Here is a 16768-nt window from a genome sequence, read left to right as displayed (position 1 = left end):
CTTCAAAGATGACCGAGTACAAAATAAAATGAAAGCAGTATCACACAAGATCAGTTAATAATTCAAGCACCTTCTACAATGAATGGACTGTGCTTATAGAGAAAGCTCTGTGCACTATTAATACATGCAACAATTGCTACTGTGGTCAAAGACAAGTTAGAAAACATGTCTGACTTACATCAACGTAGTTTGCATTAATGTAGTCACTGTGCTTAGAATCTTTTCCTGGTAAAGGTCTTAACTTCACCCTACTGTGATCATCTGTAAAGGATAAGAAAAAAGGCAAAAACAAAATATTGTGGAATTAAAAAAAAAAACTGATGGCGTTCTAAACACAAACTCCCTGAGTATTTCCCAGAGTGTGCTGAGAAACCTTTTAAACGAGCAAGGACAAACACACACAGTAATCAAATCCATAGCAAAAAACAGGGCCACTTCTAACTCATGCTCTGACGTGAGTGTCCAAGAAATGCAACTAAGGTCCTAACTAGTTCCTGTAAAACTAGGATGAAACAATTTGAGGTATAATACATGTATATATGGAAATGTCACAATGAAGCCCTCTGAATAACTATCATAAACTAACAAAAATTTCTTTTTTAAAAAATAAAGAACAGTAGGAGGGGAGAAGGCATAAGGAAAGGGTAAAAGAGGGTGAAGATGGTGGAAGTAGTTTGTATTCATGTGCAAAAATTACAACAATGAAACCTGTTGAAATTGTTCTAAGAGGGTAGGGAGAGGGGATAAAGGAGAAAGATGGAAGAGGTGAATCTAATTAAGATACATTGTAAGCACGTATATAAATATCACAATGTATCCCCGTACAACTATAATATGCTAATAAAAAACTATGCACATTGCAATTTGCAATCCTTTAAAATCCTCTATTTTGAAACCAAGAAAAAAGGCCTTTGATTACCCATGCCTTTATTCCTTTAGTATAGATTTAAAAAGGTGACTGTTACATGAAGTACAGAACAAATATTTTCAGAAGATTCCATTACTAACTTCAGATGGATTCTCTGCCACATCACTGAACCGAAGGAACCAAGGCTGCTTTTCAGAGGAATCTCACTGCAGAAATCTCTAGTCACATTTTTTAAGATTTCGTTATCTTTACCTTTGGAACAAAATGACAGGGGCATCATATGTCTTAGTTGCCCAACAGAATAAGCCTGGTTCTTTACAATAGCAAAAGAAATAAAAGGAGGGTTACATCTTAATTTTCTTTTTCCTACACAGGAAAAGAATGGGCAAAGCCAACATGTATTTGTTTAGAGCTGTTCTCATAAAAGGCTTGTTAAAAAAAAGTGAACGGAGGGGATCAGTGTAGGCATTATTGACCTTAGATTGCACCAAGTCCTGTTTCTGAAAGTCTTGTACTTTCTTGGAACTGTGAATTGCTTATGTTCTCAGAAATTAAAGAATTTACATGAAATGAACTACCAGTTATAAAGAGGCCCTCAATGAAAAATTTTCTGGATGCATACTTCTATGCCTTAGCAGCCATGGTTTTGTTATTTCTTAGCATGACACTCTTCAAGTTTCAAAATTCATATGTGACTAAAAGTTAATAGGCTGACCAACAGATCAGTATCACAGGATCCAGTGATGTCTACATATTCCCTGAAAGCTGTAATGGCCCTGTAAGAGAAGGCTTTTCTTGTATCATGTTCATGGTACATTTATGGTCTGGTTGTACTTGTCTCCAGGACATTTCTATGCTATTGTTTGTGACATAAAGGCATTTATAGAGGGATAGGTAAGCGACAGGTGATATGCTCAGAATCCGAGCGACAAAGAAAAAAACCAAACCCAACTCTCTGAATTTGTGGAAGTATAACCACATTTAAGCTCAGATGGTGGCTTTTCCGCAGAACACATCACCCTTGGTACATCACACACATGTTTCTTTCATTTTGTGTCTCTTCTTGGACATCTATTTTTAATCAAAGCAGAAGAGGTCACTAAAGGCTGATTCAGTCCAGAGAATGATACATGTAGGACACAGATGTGTATCAATCTCCACCTGATTTGTATGGTAAGAAGAGATGGACAAATCCTCACAACAACCTCAAAGACTGGAGGGGAAAGAAAATGACTTTTTCTTTCTTTCTCTCCTTCCCTCCTCACTTTGTAAACAAACAGTTCTATTCAAAAATAACTTTACCTAGGAAAAGTAAAACTATCTCTGTTCATAGATGATATCATTCTATACAGAAAGATCCAAAGGAATTCATAGTTCATAAATGAACAATTAGAACAAATGGGTTCAGTAAGGTTGCAGGATACCAGATCGACATACCAAAATCCAATTGTATTGCTATACATTGTCAATCAGCAATATGCAGTTTCATTTGCAGTAGCATTAAAAAGAATACAATACCTAGGAATAAATTTAACAAAAAAAGCACAAGCTTGTACAATGCAGACTATAAACCACTGCTGAAAGAAATAAGACCTGAGTAAGCGTCTTCATGGGTTGGAAGGCAATATTGTTAAGATGGCAATGATCCCAAATTAATCTCAGTTTCAATGCAATCCCGATCAAAAATCTTAGTTCCATTTTCTGCAGTAATAGACAAACTGACCCTAAAACTCATACAGTAGCACAAGGGACCCAGAGTAGCCAAAACAGTTTAGAAGAAGAGGGCTCACTGTTTCCAATTTAAAAACTTGCCACAAAGCTGTCAGTAATCAAGACAGTGTGGTACTGGCAAAAGGATAGACATATAAATCACCAGAATTGGTTAAGACTGCAGAGATAACCTGTTACTTTATTGTAAGCTGATTTTCCCTGAGTGCTAAGACAATTCAATGAGGGGAAAGTCTGCAACAAATGGTAATGGAACGAGTAGAATCCAAATAAAAAATTAAGATGGATCAAAGACCTAGATTTAAGAGCTAAAACAAACAAACAAACAAACAAAAAACCCTTAGGACAATACCCAGGAGTAAATTTTGGTATGATTTTTGCATTAGGCAATGCTTTCTTAGATATGATACGAAAACACAGGCAACAACAATATAGGTAAGTTGGAGTTCACCAAAAATTTAAAGGTTGTGTTTCAGAGGAAAAAAGTAAAAAAGACAGTGCAAAGAATGAAAGAAAATGTTTATGAACCTAAATAGTAGATAGGATACATAAAGGGAAATTCAAAGTAAAGAAGAAAAGTAATCCATCTTTTAAAAGGGGAGTGAGGAAGGGAGGCATAAAGGATCAGAACAGACATTTCTCCAAAGAGATATACAAAACACGCTCGACATCACCAGTCATTACGGAAATGGAATTCAAAGTACAGTGGGCTTCTGCTTCTCACCCATCAGGACAGTTGGTGGAGTCCCGGACCCCTCGTAGATTGCAGGTGGGAATGTAAAATGTTCAACAGAGTCCTCATATAATCTAGCAAATCTATTTCCATGTGTACACACAAGAAAACTGATCATGTATGCCTACATAAAGCCTTGTATGTGAATTTTCAGAGCAGCATGATTCCAAAAATGGAAAAAATACAATGTCTATCAAATGATGAATGAATAAACTTAATGTCATATAGCCATACAATGGAGCATTATTTACATATAAAAAGGAGTGGAGAAAAAGCTGGGAGTGTAGCTCAAGTGGTAGAGCAACTGCTTAAAAATGAATGTAGCACTGACACATAGTTCAACATGAATGAACTTTGAAAATACTATGCTAAGTGAAAGCAGCCAGATAGGAAAAGTTACATATTCTGTGATACCATTTATATGAAATGTCCAGAATATGCAAATCCTCAGAGACAGAAAACAGACAATTTCTAGGGGATGGAGGTAAGCAGGAATTGGGAGTCCTTGCAAAAACAGGTATGGGTTTCTTCTTTTTGTTGTTGTTGGGGTGCAAAAAATTTTTCTAAAATTAGAGTGACAATGATACAACCCCAAAAATACAAAAATTCCCTGAACTGTACACTTTAAATGGGTATATTACATATGGGATGTGAATTCTATTTCACAAAAGCCTTATTTAAACTTTATAGTCCTGTTCAAATTTTAAGTGGTTCAATTTAAATTTACCGTTAAATTGCTATGTAACATGGTCCTTACCAAAGTGTGAGTGACCTATAATCACTGGTGTCTCTGCTTTTCATTATCAAAGCATACATACCTTGATCTGTTAGACAAATGAAAGTCTAAGGGGGAAGAAAACGTCTCCACTTCTAATACGTGCCTGAAGATGGGCGGAGGGGAGGTTACCTTGCAAGTGTCATTCTTTCTTGGCATCCTCGTTCTGACTGTTTGGCTTGCAGTTTACACTCAGCATGAAGATTTAATTTCCTTACAGTCAAAGATAATTTAAAGTTTATTACTCACATGCTAAGATGTTGATGTATCTGTTTTTGTGCTTGTTATCCGGATGGTTGGAGTGTTCTGCAGTGATGTTTAAGTCAGCTGTACAGCGTTGGACTTCCTAGGGAAGAAAGCAGACAGCAAGATTTTAGACACAATTTAGAAAAAAACGAACTAGCATCGTGCACTGCATGACAACATATCTGTCAACATGGACTGCCCATACAACCGTGGTCCCATAGGATTATACTGTCACTGAAAAATCTCCTAGTGACGTCAAAGCTGTGGCACCATCTTAGTGCCATACATTGCTCACATGTGTGGTGAGGCTGACATACAAACCTGGTGTGCTGCCAGTTGTATAAAGTAATCCAATAATGTGTAGTATATAATGTGTGACGGTACCAAGTGTCTATTACCAGCTGATGCATTTATGCTGTATTTTTATTATTACTTTAGAGTATGTTTTTTCTATTCATAAAAATGTACCATGAAAAAGTATGCTATTTCACAGAAGTGACAGCCACTGTAACAGCATTGTATTTGCTGTGTCTCTTGATTGCATCAAGAGATGGCATTGAGTGGGTGATGTAGACCGTCTAGGTTTCTAGGTTTGTGTGAGTATGGTGTCCGTATAATAATGAAATTGCCTAATGAGGTACTTCTCAGAATTTGTCTTAATGTGTCTAGAGAGATGTATGATATTCATGTACATGTTATTCGGCCAAAGACAAAATATTTATTCCCTAGCATTGAATTTGCCATTACCACCTCAAGCCCAAACTCAGATATAATTATTCCCATATCAATAACTTGCATATAATGCATATGAAGAAGATAATAATGATTTCATTCTTTACTATTCATCATTCGTCTACTTTTGTTACAAGTTTTGAGTAGGCACTGGGATACAAAAGAATCTCTCTTTTTAAATATGTCAAGAGTTGATGAGGGAAAAAAGATACTGTCAATCAAATGTGATCAACAGACCAGAGACCTAAGAAAAGCAGAAAAAAAAATGCGAACAAAGAAAAACAAAGGAAGGCTTAAAACAAGACATGACAATTCACCTGAGTCTTACGGGACGAATGGAACTTTCCAAGGAACACAATTTCTACCATGCAATGTGCATAGAGGCCTCACAGCCTCATTTTATAATCATAGGACGGCAAATTGACTAAAAAGACTCCGTTCTGAAATTACTCTAATATTTAGTTCAACTAATTGTCTTGTCCAGCTCAGATTTGTATGATCAGACAAATCACTTCTGTAGTCTATTTTTATTCCAGTGAACTTCCTTTAGAAAAAAAATCGCAGTGGCAGAAGCAACTCTCTCCCGCTCTTTTGGCCCCGGATATAAACATCATCCCTTTAGCCAAATACAAGGTTGCTGAAAAGCCAAATTTTTCTACACTGAATGCTTCAAACCCAAGAAAGTACTGAAGCTAACTAATAAGGGAAGTCATTAGCAGTGCACAGCTGTTGCAAAGAACAGGAGCAAAGTAGCACAAAATTATCAGGAGAAATGTTTTACACATAGCAGATGTAACAGAGTTTAGAAGCACGCAGACTTTTTTTCACAAAGGAGTTGCATAGCAATTACGGATGATTTCCACAGCATTTACATTAAGCATGAGGACAATAAAGATCTGGTTGTGTTGTATATTCACCAAATACTTCCCAGTAGAGGAGTGCCTCTCCTTTCTGCAAGAAGGCACTCCCTGGAAGTAAAGAATTTAACTAAGGTGTAAAAATAAAGGGTTACTATCTGCTCAAGGAAACCATATGCATCGATTCTCCAGTTCTTGGAAGCTGTATATTGAATTTTTCATAACTGTAGGCCATCCCAGCTGTCTGAAAAAAAAAAAAAAGCCCCACAGGTATTAATTCAATCCATCTCTTTGGGGAAAGGGTGCTTCATGATGATTCTTATCTGTTTCTTATTCTTATCAAATATGACAAATTCTGATATTTTTCTGCTCTATTTTTTAAAAGTTCCTAACATGTGGTTTTGCAAACAGTAGTTTTTAAAAGGCCTTAAGGCTGGCTTTGCCTCTTTTCTCTAAAAATGAGAAAAGTGTGTGGGCACAAAGTAATAAGTCAGATAAGCTCACATCTACAAAAGCAAAAGCCATGCTAGCCAAACTCGGGGAATACTGGAACCTGCCTTTTGGAATTGCTTTAAAAGCCCGAGGCACGCTGTTTTAAGGCAGAAAACTTTGGGAAAATGGATTTGTATTCTGGATGATATTAACTCGGTCTATATACAAATCCCAGAAACAGGCTGATGTTCTTTTGCTTCTGGGTTTTGAAGGTCATATCCTTGGCGTGTACTTCTTTAAGGACTGAGTTCTTTAGATATCGTATGCTGAGAGATTTTAGCTTTTAGTTCTTTAGTCTCAGATTTGTTCTGGTTATTTATTGATTTTCTTTTTCTTGTTGTGTGGATCTGACCAGCTATTGGACCAAAGCTGAACCTCTGTTAGAACATAATGCAATTGACCAGAGCTCTTTGAGAGCAGCTGTCTGCACTGTTTACAGCAGCCACTCAATATGGCCAAACTCTTGTTATACAAAACCCTTGGTTTGATCCACTGTCTCTATTTTACTTTTCCAATTATGTGAATGACAGAAAACAAAGAGTAGTCATAGATAAAGCTAAATCTGATTTTATTAGAACTCATGGGGCTTGCCTAGGGCTTTCTGATTTTGTCTGGTGAATAATTGTCATCTGTAATTCCTGGCGGTGCTGCTTGGCTCATTTAGATGCTGGTAATATCATCTGATCCTGGAGTGGCTTTTCTCTATCAGAATTGCTGTTTCAAACTTAATATGATTTTAATAGGAGTTAACAACCCTTTAAAGTGACACTGGCTGATGCAGTGTGTATTGTAAAGTCACCTACTCAGCACTTTGATAAATAGTTTAAGCTTATTTATATTTCCTTGTCTACAACAAAGCTACAATCCTCAAAAATGAGTATTCTGAATATTAACAGGCATATGACCACAGGAGAGAGCCAAAGGAAAACTGGAGGTTTCATAAAAACGCTGACATTTGATACAGCCAGAATTCTTGGGAGACAAAATAGGCTAATCACCTCCTGCCTTGAGTTTTGATGGGAGAAGTTGTCTAGGAGACCTGTCATCCTAAGGTTCTTTGGCTTTATTAAAAAAAAAAAAAAAAAAAAAAAACGGAACAAAAACCATTCAGAAATCTTTCAGATTGCTTAGCAAGACAAGCCTCCAAGAAAATATTTTGCACAAGTATGTATACCACTCAGGTAGCCTATAGCTATAGGATAGGTACCTATAGTTTTAAGGGGACTGTTTTACACAAGTCTGCTCAGTTTAGGTCATGACTGCAGCCCAGCACTGATACAGTGTTCAATAAGGAGCTGGCCCTTCACAGGGGCTGGTCACACTGCATCTTCCTACCTCTGCTGTCTTCTGCACAGGCTACAAAATGCCACCAAATCAACTTTCTTCTGATGTTGTGCTGACTTTGTTATTTTGTACTCATAAACCTCTGGATAAATTCCAGATCTATTCCCCAGCCTTTCAAGGTCCTATCCCATCTTCCACCTTTCTAATCACAGTCAGTTTTAACTCCCTGGACCTTGGGAAGACTGTATGAATTCCTGCTCTCTGCTTTATCTCCAGATACCTTACTAAGAATGCCAATTCTCTTCCCCACCCAAATTCATCTATCTTTATCACTTGCAGAAAAATTAATCCATTTTTGCAAAGGATAACACAGTACCTATCATCCTACAGCTGTCCAGAACATAAAACTACTTTTCATGTATATTTTGTGAAATTGAGCTAACTCACTTTTCCCCACTCTTCATAAGTCTTAAACAATAACTATGACTTTCTTCATAAAACAGGTTCAAAATAATTTTAAGAAAAAAATCTTCTTTAAGACCAAACTGGCATTCTGTCACAGAAGCTCAAGGAGCTGTGTCAGGTCAATTTCTGCTCTCTTGCAAGCAGCAGTCTTTTGTGCAGCCTTACACCTCTGTCCAGGGACAACAGTTATGTGTCATCAGCAACCCAGAAGTCTCCATTCATAACACAAAGCCATTGTGGTCACTGGTCCCGCAGCACATGGGCTCAGGTGGACAAAGCCTTGTTGTCTTGATTTAAGATGAGCAACGAGCCCAAATCTAGCTCAGCTGATTAATTCTAACAAGGGTCATCCCCTATGGATCTCTGGCCTATCTCTCCCTTTAAACTTCAGATTCTTCCAACCCATCTGTTAATTCTGTGGACCCAGGGAGATGCCTCCTTTTGAAAGAACATGCAGGCTCTGTCTTCTGCATTGTGATTGGAGGGGCTGGGAAAGTGATTGTTAATGTGGTTAAACTACTCTCAGGAAGCCTCTTCCTGAGAAGGGCAATAAGGCTAAAGTCAGCTCAGGAAGCCATGGGAATGGGTCATGGAACACTATCCTAAGATAAGGATTGATGTTATTTCCAGTGATAGCAATATCTTTCAGAGGTAGGTATGATGTAGCCAGCTTTTTGCAATCTTCAAAATTTATCTGACAAGGATAAAATGCTGGCTTTCAGCATTACCTCTAGACAAAGATTCAAAACTAACAGTGAATTGCTTTTCTCATACTCCCCCAAGCAGCACAGTTCTGAAAACATGAGTTATTCACTGTAGCTTATTACTTCCAAGATCTTAAAACCAGACAGGGCAAGAACTCTCACTGAAATAGCTAACTGAAATAGCCAACTGAAATTCATAGGTGCCTTTCTCCTCTGCACTTCTTCACAACTTTCTACCTGCTTTACAGCACTTATTTTGCTTTTCCCTGAGTAGAACTTTAGTTCTACTCTGGTCTCCTTACATCCATACTAGGCTGAACTCATCAGGGTAAGGACTCTAATTCATATTTGTGCCTTATATTATGTCCAGAGAATGGTGAGTTGTTTTATTTCTTCCTAGGCGCTAACTATTGCTTGTTAAGTGGTGTGTCTCTGTACTCTTAAAATCAGTGCTTTGACTAATTGTGGGCCTCTATTAAGATGTTGGGTAGGATTTTTGTAAGCCAGATTCTGGGTTATCTCAGAAAGGCAGGTAATGGGCACCTAGTTTCCAAGGCCTCAGTTTTCTCTTGAAAAATTCCCCATCTATAAGATGAGGACAATGAGATAGCACCCACATCACAGGGTAGTTCTAAAAAAGGAATGGAATAATTACACACAGTGCGAAGTAAATTCGGCCATTGTTATTTTACATAAATAGACCTGGACCTCTGGGGTTACTACTCTCAGCATAATAAAACGTTTATTTTTATTAGTCCACAAAATTTTTTTGTGATCTTTCTTATATAGTCTGTTACTAACTCTACTTATAAAATAGCCTTAATATTTTTTATAGCATGTTATCAGTTTTCCCTTTTAGAATTACAAAGAGGAATAATGCTTCCATTTTACAATACTTGAAATTTTCACTGAATTAGCCGGTGATGGTATATTGGTGAGTTTTTGTATGTCTTATTCTCTCCTTTGTCTTGCTGGATCACTGTTCTTCTTAGAAGCAAGAGTATTCTTCCAACTCTGAATAGCTTCGATGTAGAAATTTTCAAACCAGGCAAGACTGTGAAATAACAACAGTGAGGATAATGTGCCCTGCCTACCCACCTCCTCTTTATACTCCTGTAACTGTTAAACTACTACTAAGTTCAGTGCAGGTGACTAAAGCCGCAATGTCACTATTATTATTTTTAGGCTAGAAATGGGTACAGATGCCCAGGATTTGCTAGCAGGCATGATTTTGATGTAACAAAGCCCATCTTAAGTCAGATCAAGTTTACAGAGGTGCAGCTGATTATTTTGAATAATTAAATGGTGTCAAAACCAGCTGTGATGAATAGCACGGGGGTCTCAAATCATACATAATTGAGAAAGTGGAGTTGCATCTAATCATCCTGATCAAATTCTGCTCTCTGGAGGATAAATGTTTGTCCTGAATCCCATCAACACTGTTAAATGCCTCAATATTCTTGCTCAGTCATCCAGTCAACAGTCAATTGAACTAAATCACTTGAACACCACACACATTTGCCGTCCTCATGAATACAAAATGTTTGACTTAAACCATGTTCTTTGTAGTTGAATAAGCACCTTTTTTTGGGTCAGCATCTAACAGCAGCATTAAATACTTGACATGTTTTTGTTTGTTCCATAAAGCATATGATAGAATAAATCAGAGTGTCCTTTCTACCACTTCTGCTTTTGTCTGGCTAAAAACACATACAATACAAAAACTAACAATAACAACCAACAAAAAAAGAAAAAACAAGAACAAAGACAAAAAACTATGAGGAAAACGTCATTTAAAATGAGTAGTCAATATAATTGCCTTTCTGATAGCCTTTGGGGATTCCAAATTTGCATAGAGACAGGGGATTTTGGTCTAATTTTTATTTCTCATTGTTTATGCAAGATAATTGTGCCTCCCAGCTGTATGGCTCCTCAGTGTGTGTTTCCCATTACTTCCTTTGAGCCCCATAACCAATGGTGTAAGAAGTGGGCAGACTAGCCTCTTCATCCTCATTTCCATTCCATTTTAATGTAGAAATGAGAAAGAGAAAGGAACTGACTTACCCACAAAGCTAGAAGACAGCTGAGCTGCCATGAAAACTTGGCCTCCTCGGCAGGACTCTTGCTGCCAGAGATGTGCCTTAGTTAAGCGCCTCAGTGAAGAAAAGGGCAGTCTGTTTAATAGCTCCTCATTGACACCCTGTCACTGCTGAACTGGCACAGAACCCAGAGCTGGCAGGGTGGTGCATGCCACTCTCTACCTTGTTTCCTATACACCACTTCTTAAAATCAGAGGCTGTGTTAACCCATGTCTTCTCTCCAAGCATTAATAATCATGAAAACAACAACAATCCAGGCTTTGCTTGGTTCTTAATTATTAACCCAGCACTTGTAAGGATGTTTATCATTTATTTCTTTTTAACATCTTTAGGATCTTTAGGCGACATTAGCACCATTTTTAAAAATGAGGAAACTGGGGATCAGAGATGAAGTGATTGGCCCAAGGACTGCAAAGCACACTACTGGTGGAGCCAGCACCCAGCTCTTCAGATGCCAAACCTGCTGTCTCTACTACACCATGTGCACCCCAGAAGTGCCATGGAAGCAGGGAGCGCTGCATTGCGACTGTTGCTCCCAGTTACAACTAGGATGCAAAAAAACCAGAAAAACAGGCCCCACTAGTTGGCCTCTTCTCTACCACTGAGTCTGGTCTTCTGAAAAGTGCACGTTCAGAACAGTTCCAAAGAACTCCCTTTCACTTCATTTTATTGGTGGAAAGAATGGTTGTCAAAGTCATCAAAGAAAAAAGAAAATCTCACATTTCCATAGTTATTGTTAACGTAACACAAAGCTTAGAGTGTATTCAGTTTACAAAAAAAACCAAAAAAACCCAAACAACAACAACAACAACAACAAAAAACCCCACACCCTGAAAAATAAGAGTTAGGTTTGTGGAAATTAACTTCCAATTTTGAAACATACCTCAAAATCCTCAGAGAACCCGTGCTGGTTATTAGAATAGAGCTCACCAATGTGTTTAACAAACTGTTTGACAGGAATGGCTTCCATGTCATCTGGGGGAAGAAAATGATATTCAAAGTCACACAGAATACTTCCATAAAACAAATGACACTGATAAAGCAGATCATACTTATTTTAAACAAATATTTGGTTTCTGTAAAGAATGGTATGATTGTGTCATCTGAAATAGATGTCCTGAAGAAAAGTCTCAGGATTTATTTTACATTAGGATCTCGTTGCCTATAAAGCCAAATTAAATGGAATATTTTTAAAAGGCACTCACAGACATCCCTTTACTTCTTATATTCAAAACAATTTGCATAGTTAAGTTACTACATCATAAATTAAGTGTGAATTTACCAACAGTACCTATTTGCCAAGAAATTTTACCACAACCTGTTTTGAGTGTGTGTGTTTTAAAAATTGCTATTCACGGGGATCCAGCTTGAACTTGGAGCAATTAAGTTCCATTTCCAATCTTTGAGGTCTACGCAATCTTTTGTACATAGATAGATGCCCTTGTACCAGCTGGCTCTGGCTACAATGCCATGTATCTTTAAGTCTCCAGAATTTTAGTTCAAGACAGCTGTGTCTCCATGATGCCAAATAATCAGTTTGACAGAATTAACTGGATTTTTTTTTTTTTTTTGCGTTGACAGACTAGGTACAGATTCAGGAAGACTCCCCACTTCCCAATTTATGGTAGCGTTGTCACTTCCAAAGGACATTTTCAGTTTGTAAATCCAAAGTGTACGTTAGGCTTATTTACAGAGACCCTATCCTGTACTTGATCACTACTGTTAAATGCCACACCCACCGCACTGGAGTTCCTCGACCTCCTCCCCCCGACCCTCCCCCACAAATATTTCCTTTTAAAAATACTCCGCTGAATTTGAGATAAACAACAGACATGACATTTACTTTATTCAGAGTGAAAGATCTTTGGCAAACGCACAAACATCTAAACTGCCACAGATGCTTTTCTTAGCAAAGGGTATGAAGATCTGTATGTGTAAATGAGGTCCTACTTTGGCAAGAATTTTATAGATCCAGGCCTGACAATCTGATTTCTCTTCATCTGGTGACAGTTAACATTGACTATGTCATTCCTTCTCGACTTTCTTTCGAGAGAGCAAAGCTCTAGGGTGGCTTTTTGCATCTATTGACATTTTCAAACTTGAATCATTCTTAGGCGGAAAATAGAATCTCTTCTACTTTGTTTAAGAAAGGTGACTTACAGATCCAGAATCTAAGTTGCTGGGCAGAGAAATGTTACTTGTCAAATAGGTGGTCTCAGTAAGCATGAATACTATCTGTGTGAACAATTAAAGTCCTTATCATTTTAATAGGCAACCTTATGAAAAAAATTGCCAAGTTATTTACAAATATTTCAGGATTGAAGATATTCATGAATATGCAAATCATTTTGTATGCCCAAGAAATCTATAACTCTAGTGATGTAACCAGCATTAACAAACTAAGCAGAGCCAACACGTTTCCACAGAAGATTTAGCAGAATGCACAGTTCAAGAACAATTTCCAAAATTATCTGATCACTTCACTTCAAATGCTGAGAAGTAAGCGAATCCTACAATAATGATTGGTGGCATGGAAAAGATTTCAAGCTAAAGAAAGCCAAAGAAAGAGTTAATGTACAAAGCTAGATTAGCCTAAGAATAAGCCCATCTTCGCACGTGAGGCAAAATGAGTGAGACCGGACACAACCCAACCCCACAGACACCCTGGCTTACAGACCATAGCAATTCTTTCCTATTTATTTAGAAATGAAGGCATGGCACTTTCCAAGAGCAGAGTAACCTAGTTAACAGTGTAATAAGGAGAAGGAACCACGTACTAAAGGATCATAGTTCAGAATTTTCCAATTCCCAGTACACAGACAGTGCCATGATGAAGGCTGTAGACTGTAGTTCAAAATAAGAAAAGCCATGTCAACTTCAGATACGCCCTGTAACATAAAAGATTTTCAAAACTGCAAGATTCTAAGGTAAAAAACCATGGTATTTTGAAGGTCATAGTCAATCTCAAATTATTGAAAGAAATTCTTTAAGTTTCAGTTGTTTTTTTCCTGCAAAGCACTCAACTGTAATATCCAAAGTAATGTCACACATGCCCAGAAATCAGTCTGCCTGCTACCCCGTGGCTAGATACAGCAAAAATCCAGAAGAGCTCAGTGCGATAGTCAGGGAAATATGTGATCACTCATTTCTCCAATTTGCATCTTTACCCAAGAAAGTCTAGCCACACCCTCCAGCTTTTCAGGCACCACCAATAACGTCATAAAACTACCAGACAAGGAAATGCACATACAGATGCAGACTGTACTGACTGTCATCACCTCCCCGGGTGACACAGAATGGTCTTTCACTCAAGAAAATAGTTGTGTGGACATAAATCTTTTTTTCTGTATCTTAAGATGAATACAAGGCTATTTTCCTCTCTCCACTAAGTCATCTTAACACAAGCCAAATGATTATAAAATTAATATAACTAGCAGAAGACCAAGTAATTTAGAGTAGCATCATAGACCTGATCTGCTCAGTTTGTATCTAGAAAGGTCCTACGTGTTAGAAGAAGATATCCATTTAGAAGATCTTATTTCCCGCTCAATGTCTGTGTTAAACTAAAGTTTACAGAGAATATCATCAGTACTAATTAGTGCCCAGGTGCTTTGACTGCATTTTACATGTATCATTAACCTGTTCTTGCAGAGATACATTATGATTTTCATATCCATCTTAGAGCTGGGAAAACAAGTTCTGAAAGATTAACTGGAGGCAGAGGAAAGTGGCTGCAGACTCAGGGTAGAGTGTGCTGACTCAGGGAATGGCTATGGTATAGAAGAAGGATTGGCAACCACTGGGTCCAGCATTACTGAACATCTAGGATGCAGTCACATATTAGGAAAATGGTTTCTGCTCAAGAGCAACATTTGGGACAGCAATTAACATAACAAAGTGTAGAATCATATGAACACTACAAATGCCATATAAGGGATGGCTATGATGACTTAGGTGAGAATCCTTGTCACTGATGTGGTAGTTGCAGTAGGAGAAACATGAAGAATAAAGATGGGTTGGAATCTAAGTGAATACGTTTTCATGAACTTACTTGTTTGATGGGAAATTACTACGGTGTAAAGACAGAGTTGGTAGATGAGAAGAAAGTCACCATTTATTAAGCCCTAGCTGGTTGCCAAAGACTGTGGTAATTTTTTTTTTTTTTGGCAGTACTGTGGTTTGAACTCAGGGCCTCATGCTTGCTAGGCAGGTGTCCTACCAGAGCCATTCTGTCAGCCCTGTTTTGTGTCAGGTACTTTCAAGATAGGGTGCACGAACTATTGTAATCCTCCTGATCTCCACCTCCTGAGTAGCTAGGATTACAGGTGGGAGCCACTGGTGCCCAGCTGGTAATGTTTTTCATACATTTTTCTTTCCAAGAACCAGATGAAAGGAACAGAGTTACCTTTACAATGCACATAAGGAAGCTTGAGGCAACTCGATGCTATAGCTGAGATCTCAAGGCCAGGATGAACTCAAAGCCTGTGCTCTATGCACAGTGATATACTCTGAAAGCACCAGCTTCAGGAAGAACAAGACATTGAACAGAGTACTGGTTAATCTGATAAAATATTACTTGCAGAATTGTGTGATACCAAAGATTTAGCTCAGGCAAAAATGGGACCACCCCTTATTAGTAGATCACCCATTAAAAAATGTTTGATATAATTAAAAGGGAATTGGTATCAGAAGAGAGGCTTATTGTTACCAAATACTGTTATTTCTGCTTAGTTCCAAGAGATTGGTTCTTGGTGGTTAGACTTAAACTATGAAAATACAAGGTCTTTTCACTTGGTCAGTCTATAATGAAAGCAGAACATTAGAGAGTGAACTAAAGCAACTTCTGCTCAAGTGATTCAGCTCTTCAAAGCTGAGGAAATGTGGACCTCACATGTGACACTGCTGGGAAAAAAGAACAAAACATATGTAAAGGAAAGTTATTTGGGCCAGGTAGGATGGCTCACTCTTGTTATACCAGCTACTCAGGAGGCAGAGCCTGGGAGGTTTGTAGTTTGACACCAGCCTGGGCAAAAAGTTAGTGAGACCAGTGCCGGAGCTGGGGCTCAAGTGGTAGAGTACCCGCCTAGCAAGCACAACACCATGAGTACGAAGCCCAGTACTGCCTGCCCCGCCCTGCCCAAAATCAGAGATGCCATCTCAACAAACAAGCAGGGCATGGTGTTGTGTACCTGTCATCCCGGCTGTGCAGGAGGTACAGGTAGGAGGACCTGAGTAAGAGGCTGGCTCCAGGTAAAAATGCAAGATCCAATACAAAAAATAAAGCAAAAAAGGGCTGGGGGGTATGACTCAAGTGGTAGAGTACCTGTCTAGCAATGTGAGACCCTGAGTTCAAACTCCAGTACTGCCCCTCCCTCCCCCTCAAAAAGCTGCTTCCAAAATCTATGGTTAGGTCACTTTTGTACTTCCTTCTGTGGAACTGTTAAGAAACGGGTCACCAATACTTTTAGACTTCTCTACCCTACTGATACATGCTAAATTTGCTTTCTATTAATCTTAAAGGAAGTCAGATAAATAAAGAGAAAAAGTTAACTTTCTTATTGTCACTTTGGTTTGCTACTAGAAAGGAAAAATCAGCAGGCGAAGCTGTCCCTGGGCGTACCTCACAGGGAGGAGCTGCACCGCCAGTCCAGCTCTAGCCTGCACTCCGTAGCACTGTGGCTGTTACTCTACTCAGCCCCCACCGATGGGCCATCTGTGGCTCATGCATCCAGAGGGAATGGTGACAGCAGAAAAGCCAGGGCCAGCCTGCCTTGTGCTGTGACTC

The 16768-nt window shown here is 38.4% G+C and overlaps 1 protein-coding gene across 4 annotated transcripts in view; it reads right to left on the bottom strand.

Annotated features, from left to right (window-relative positions):
- Window positions 1-16768, bottom strand: part of Ptprg (protein tyrosine phosphatase receptor type G) — a 658629-nt gene that overhangs the window by 31052 nt on the left and 610809 nt on the right. For all 4 annotated transcript variants that reach the window (XM_074044097.1, XM_074044096.1, XM_074044099.1 and 1 more), the window contains 3 exons: window positions 11867-11958; window positions 4354-4450; window positions 179-261 (listed from right to left, as the gene is read on the bottom strand). In XM_074044097.1, coding sequence (XP_073900198.1) covers window positions 179-261; window positions 4354-4450; window positions 11867-11958 — 272 coding nt within the window. The remainder of the gene's footprint in view (window positions 1-178; window positions 262-4353; window positions 4451-11866; window positions 11959-16768) is intronic.

This window comes from Castor canadensis, chromosome 10, assembly GCF_047511655.1.
Source record: "Castor canadensis chromosome 10, mCasCan1.hap1v2, whole genome shotgun sequence".
NCBI lineage: Eukaryota > Metazoa > Chordata > Mammalia > Rodentia > Castoridae > Castor > Castor canadensis.
Note: the sequence above shows the minus strand (reverse complement) of the source record. Positions and strands in the feature narration are given on the sequence as shown.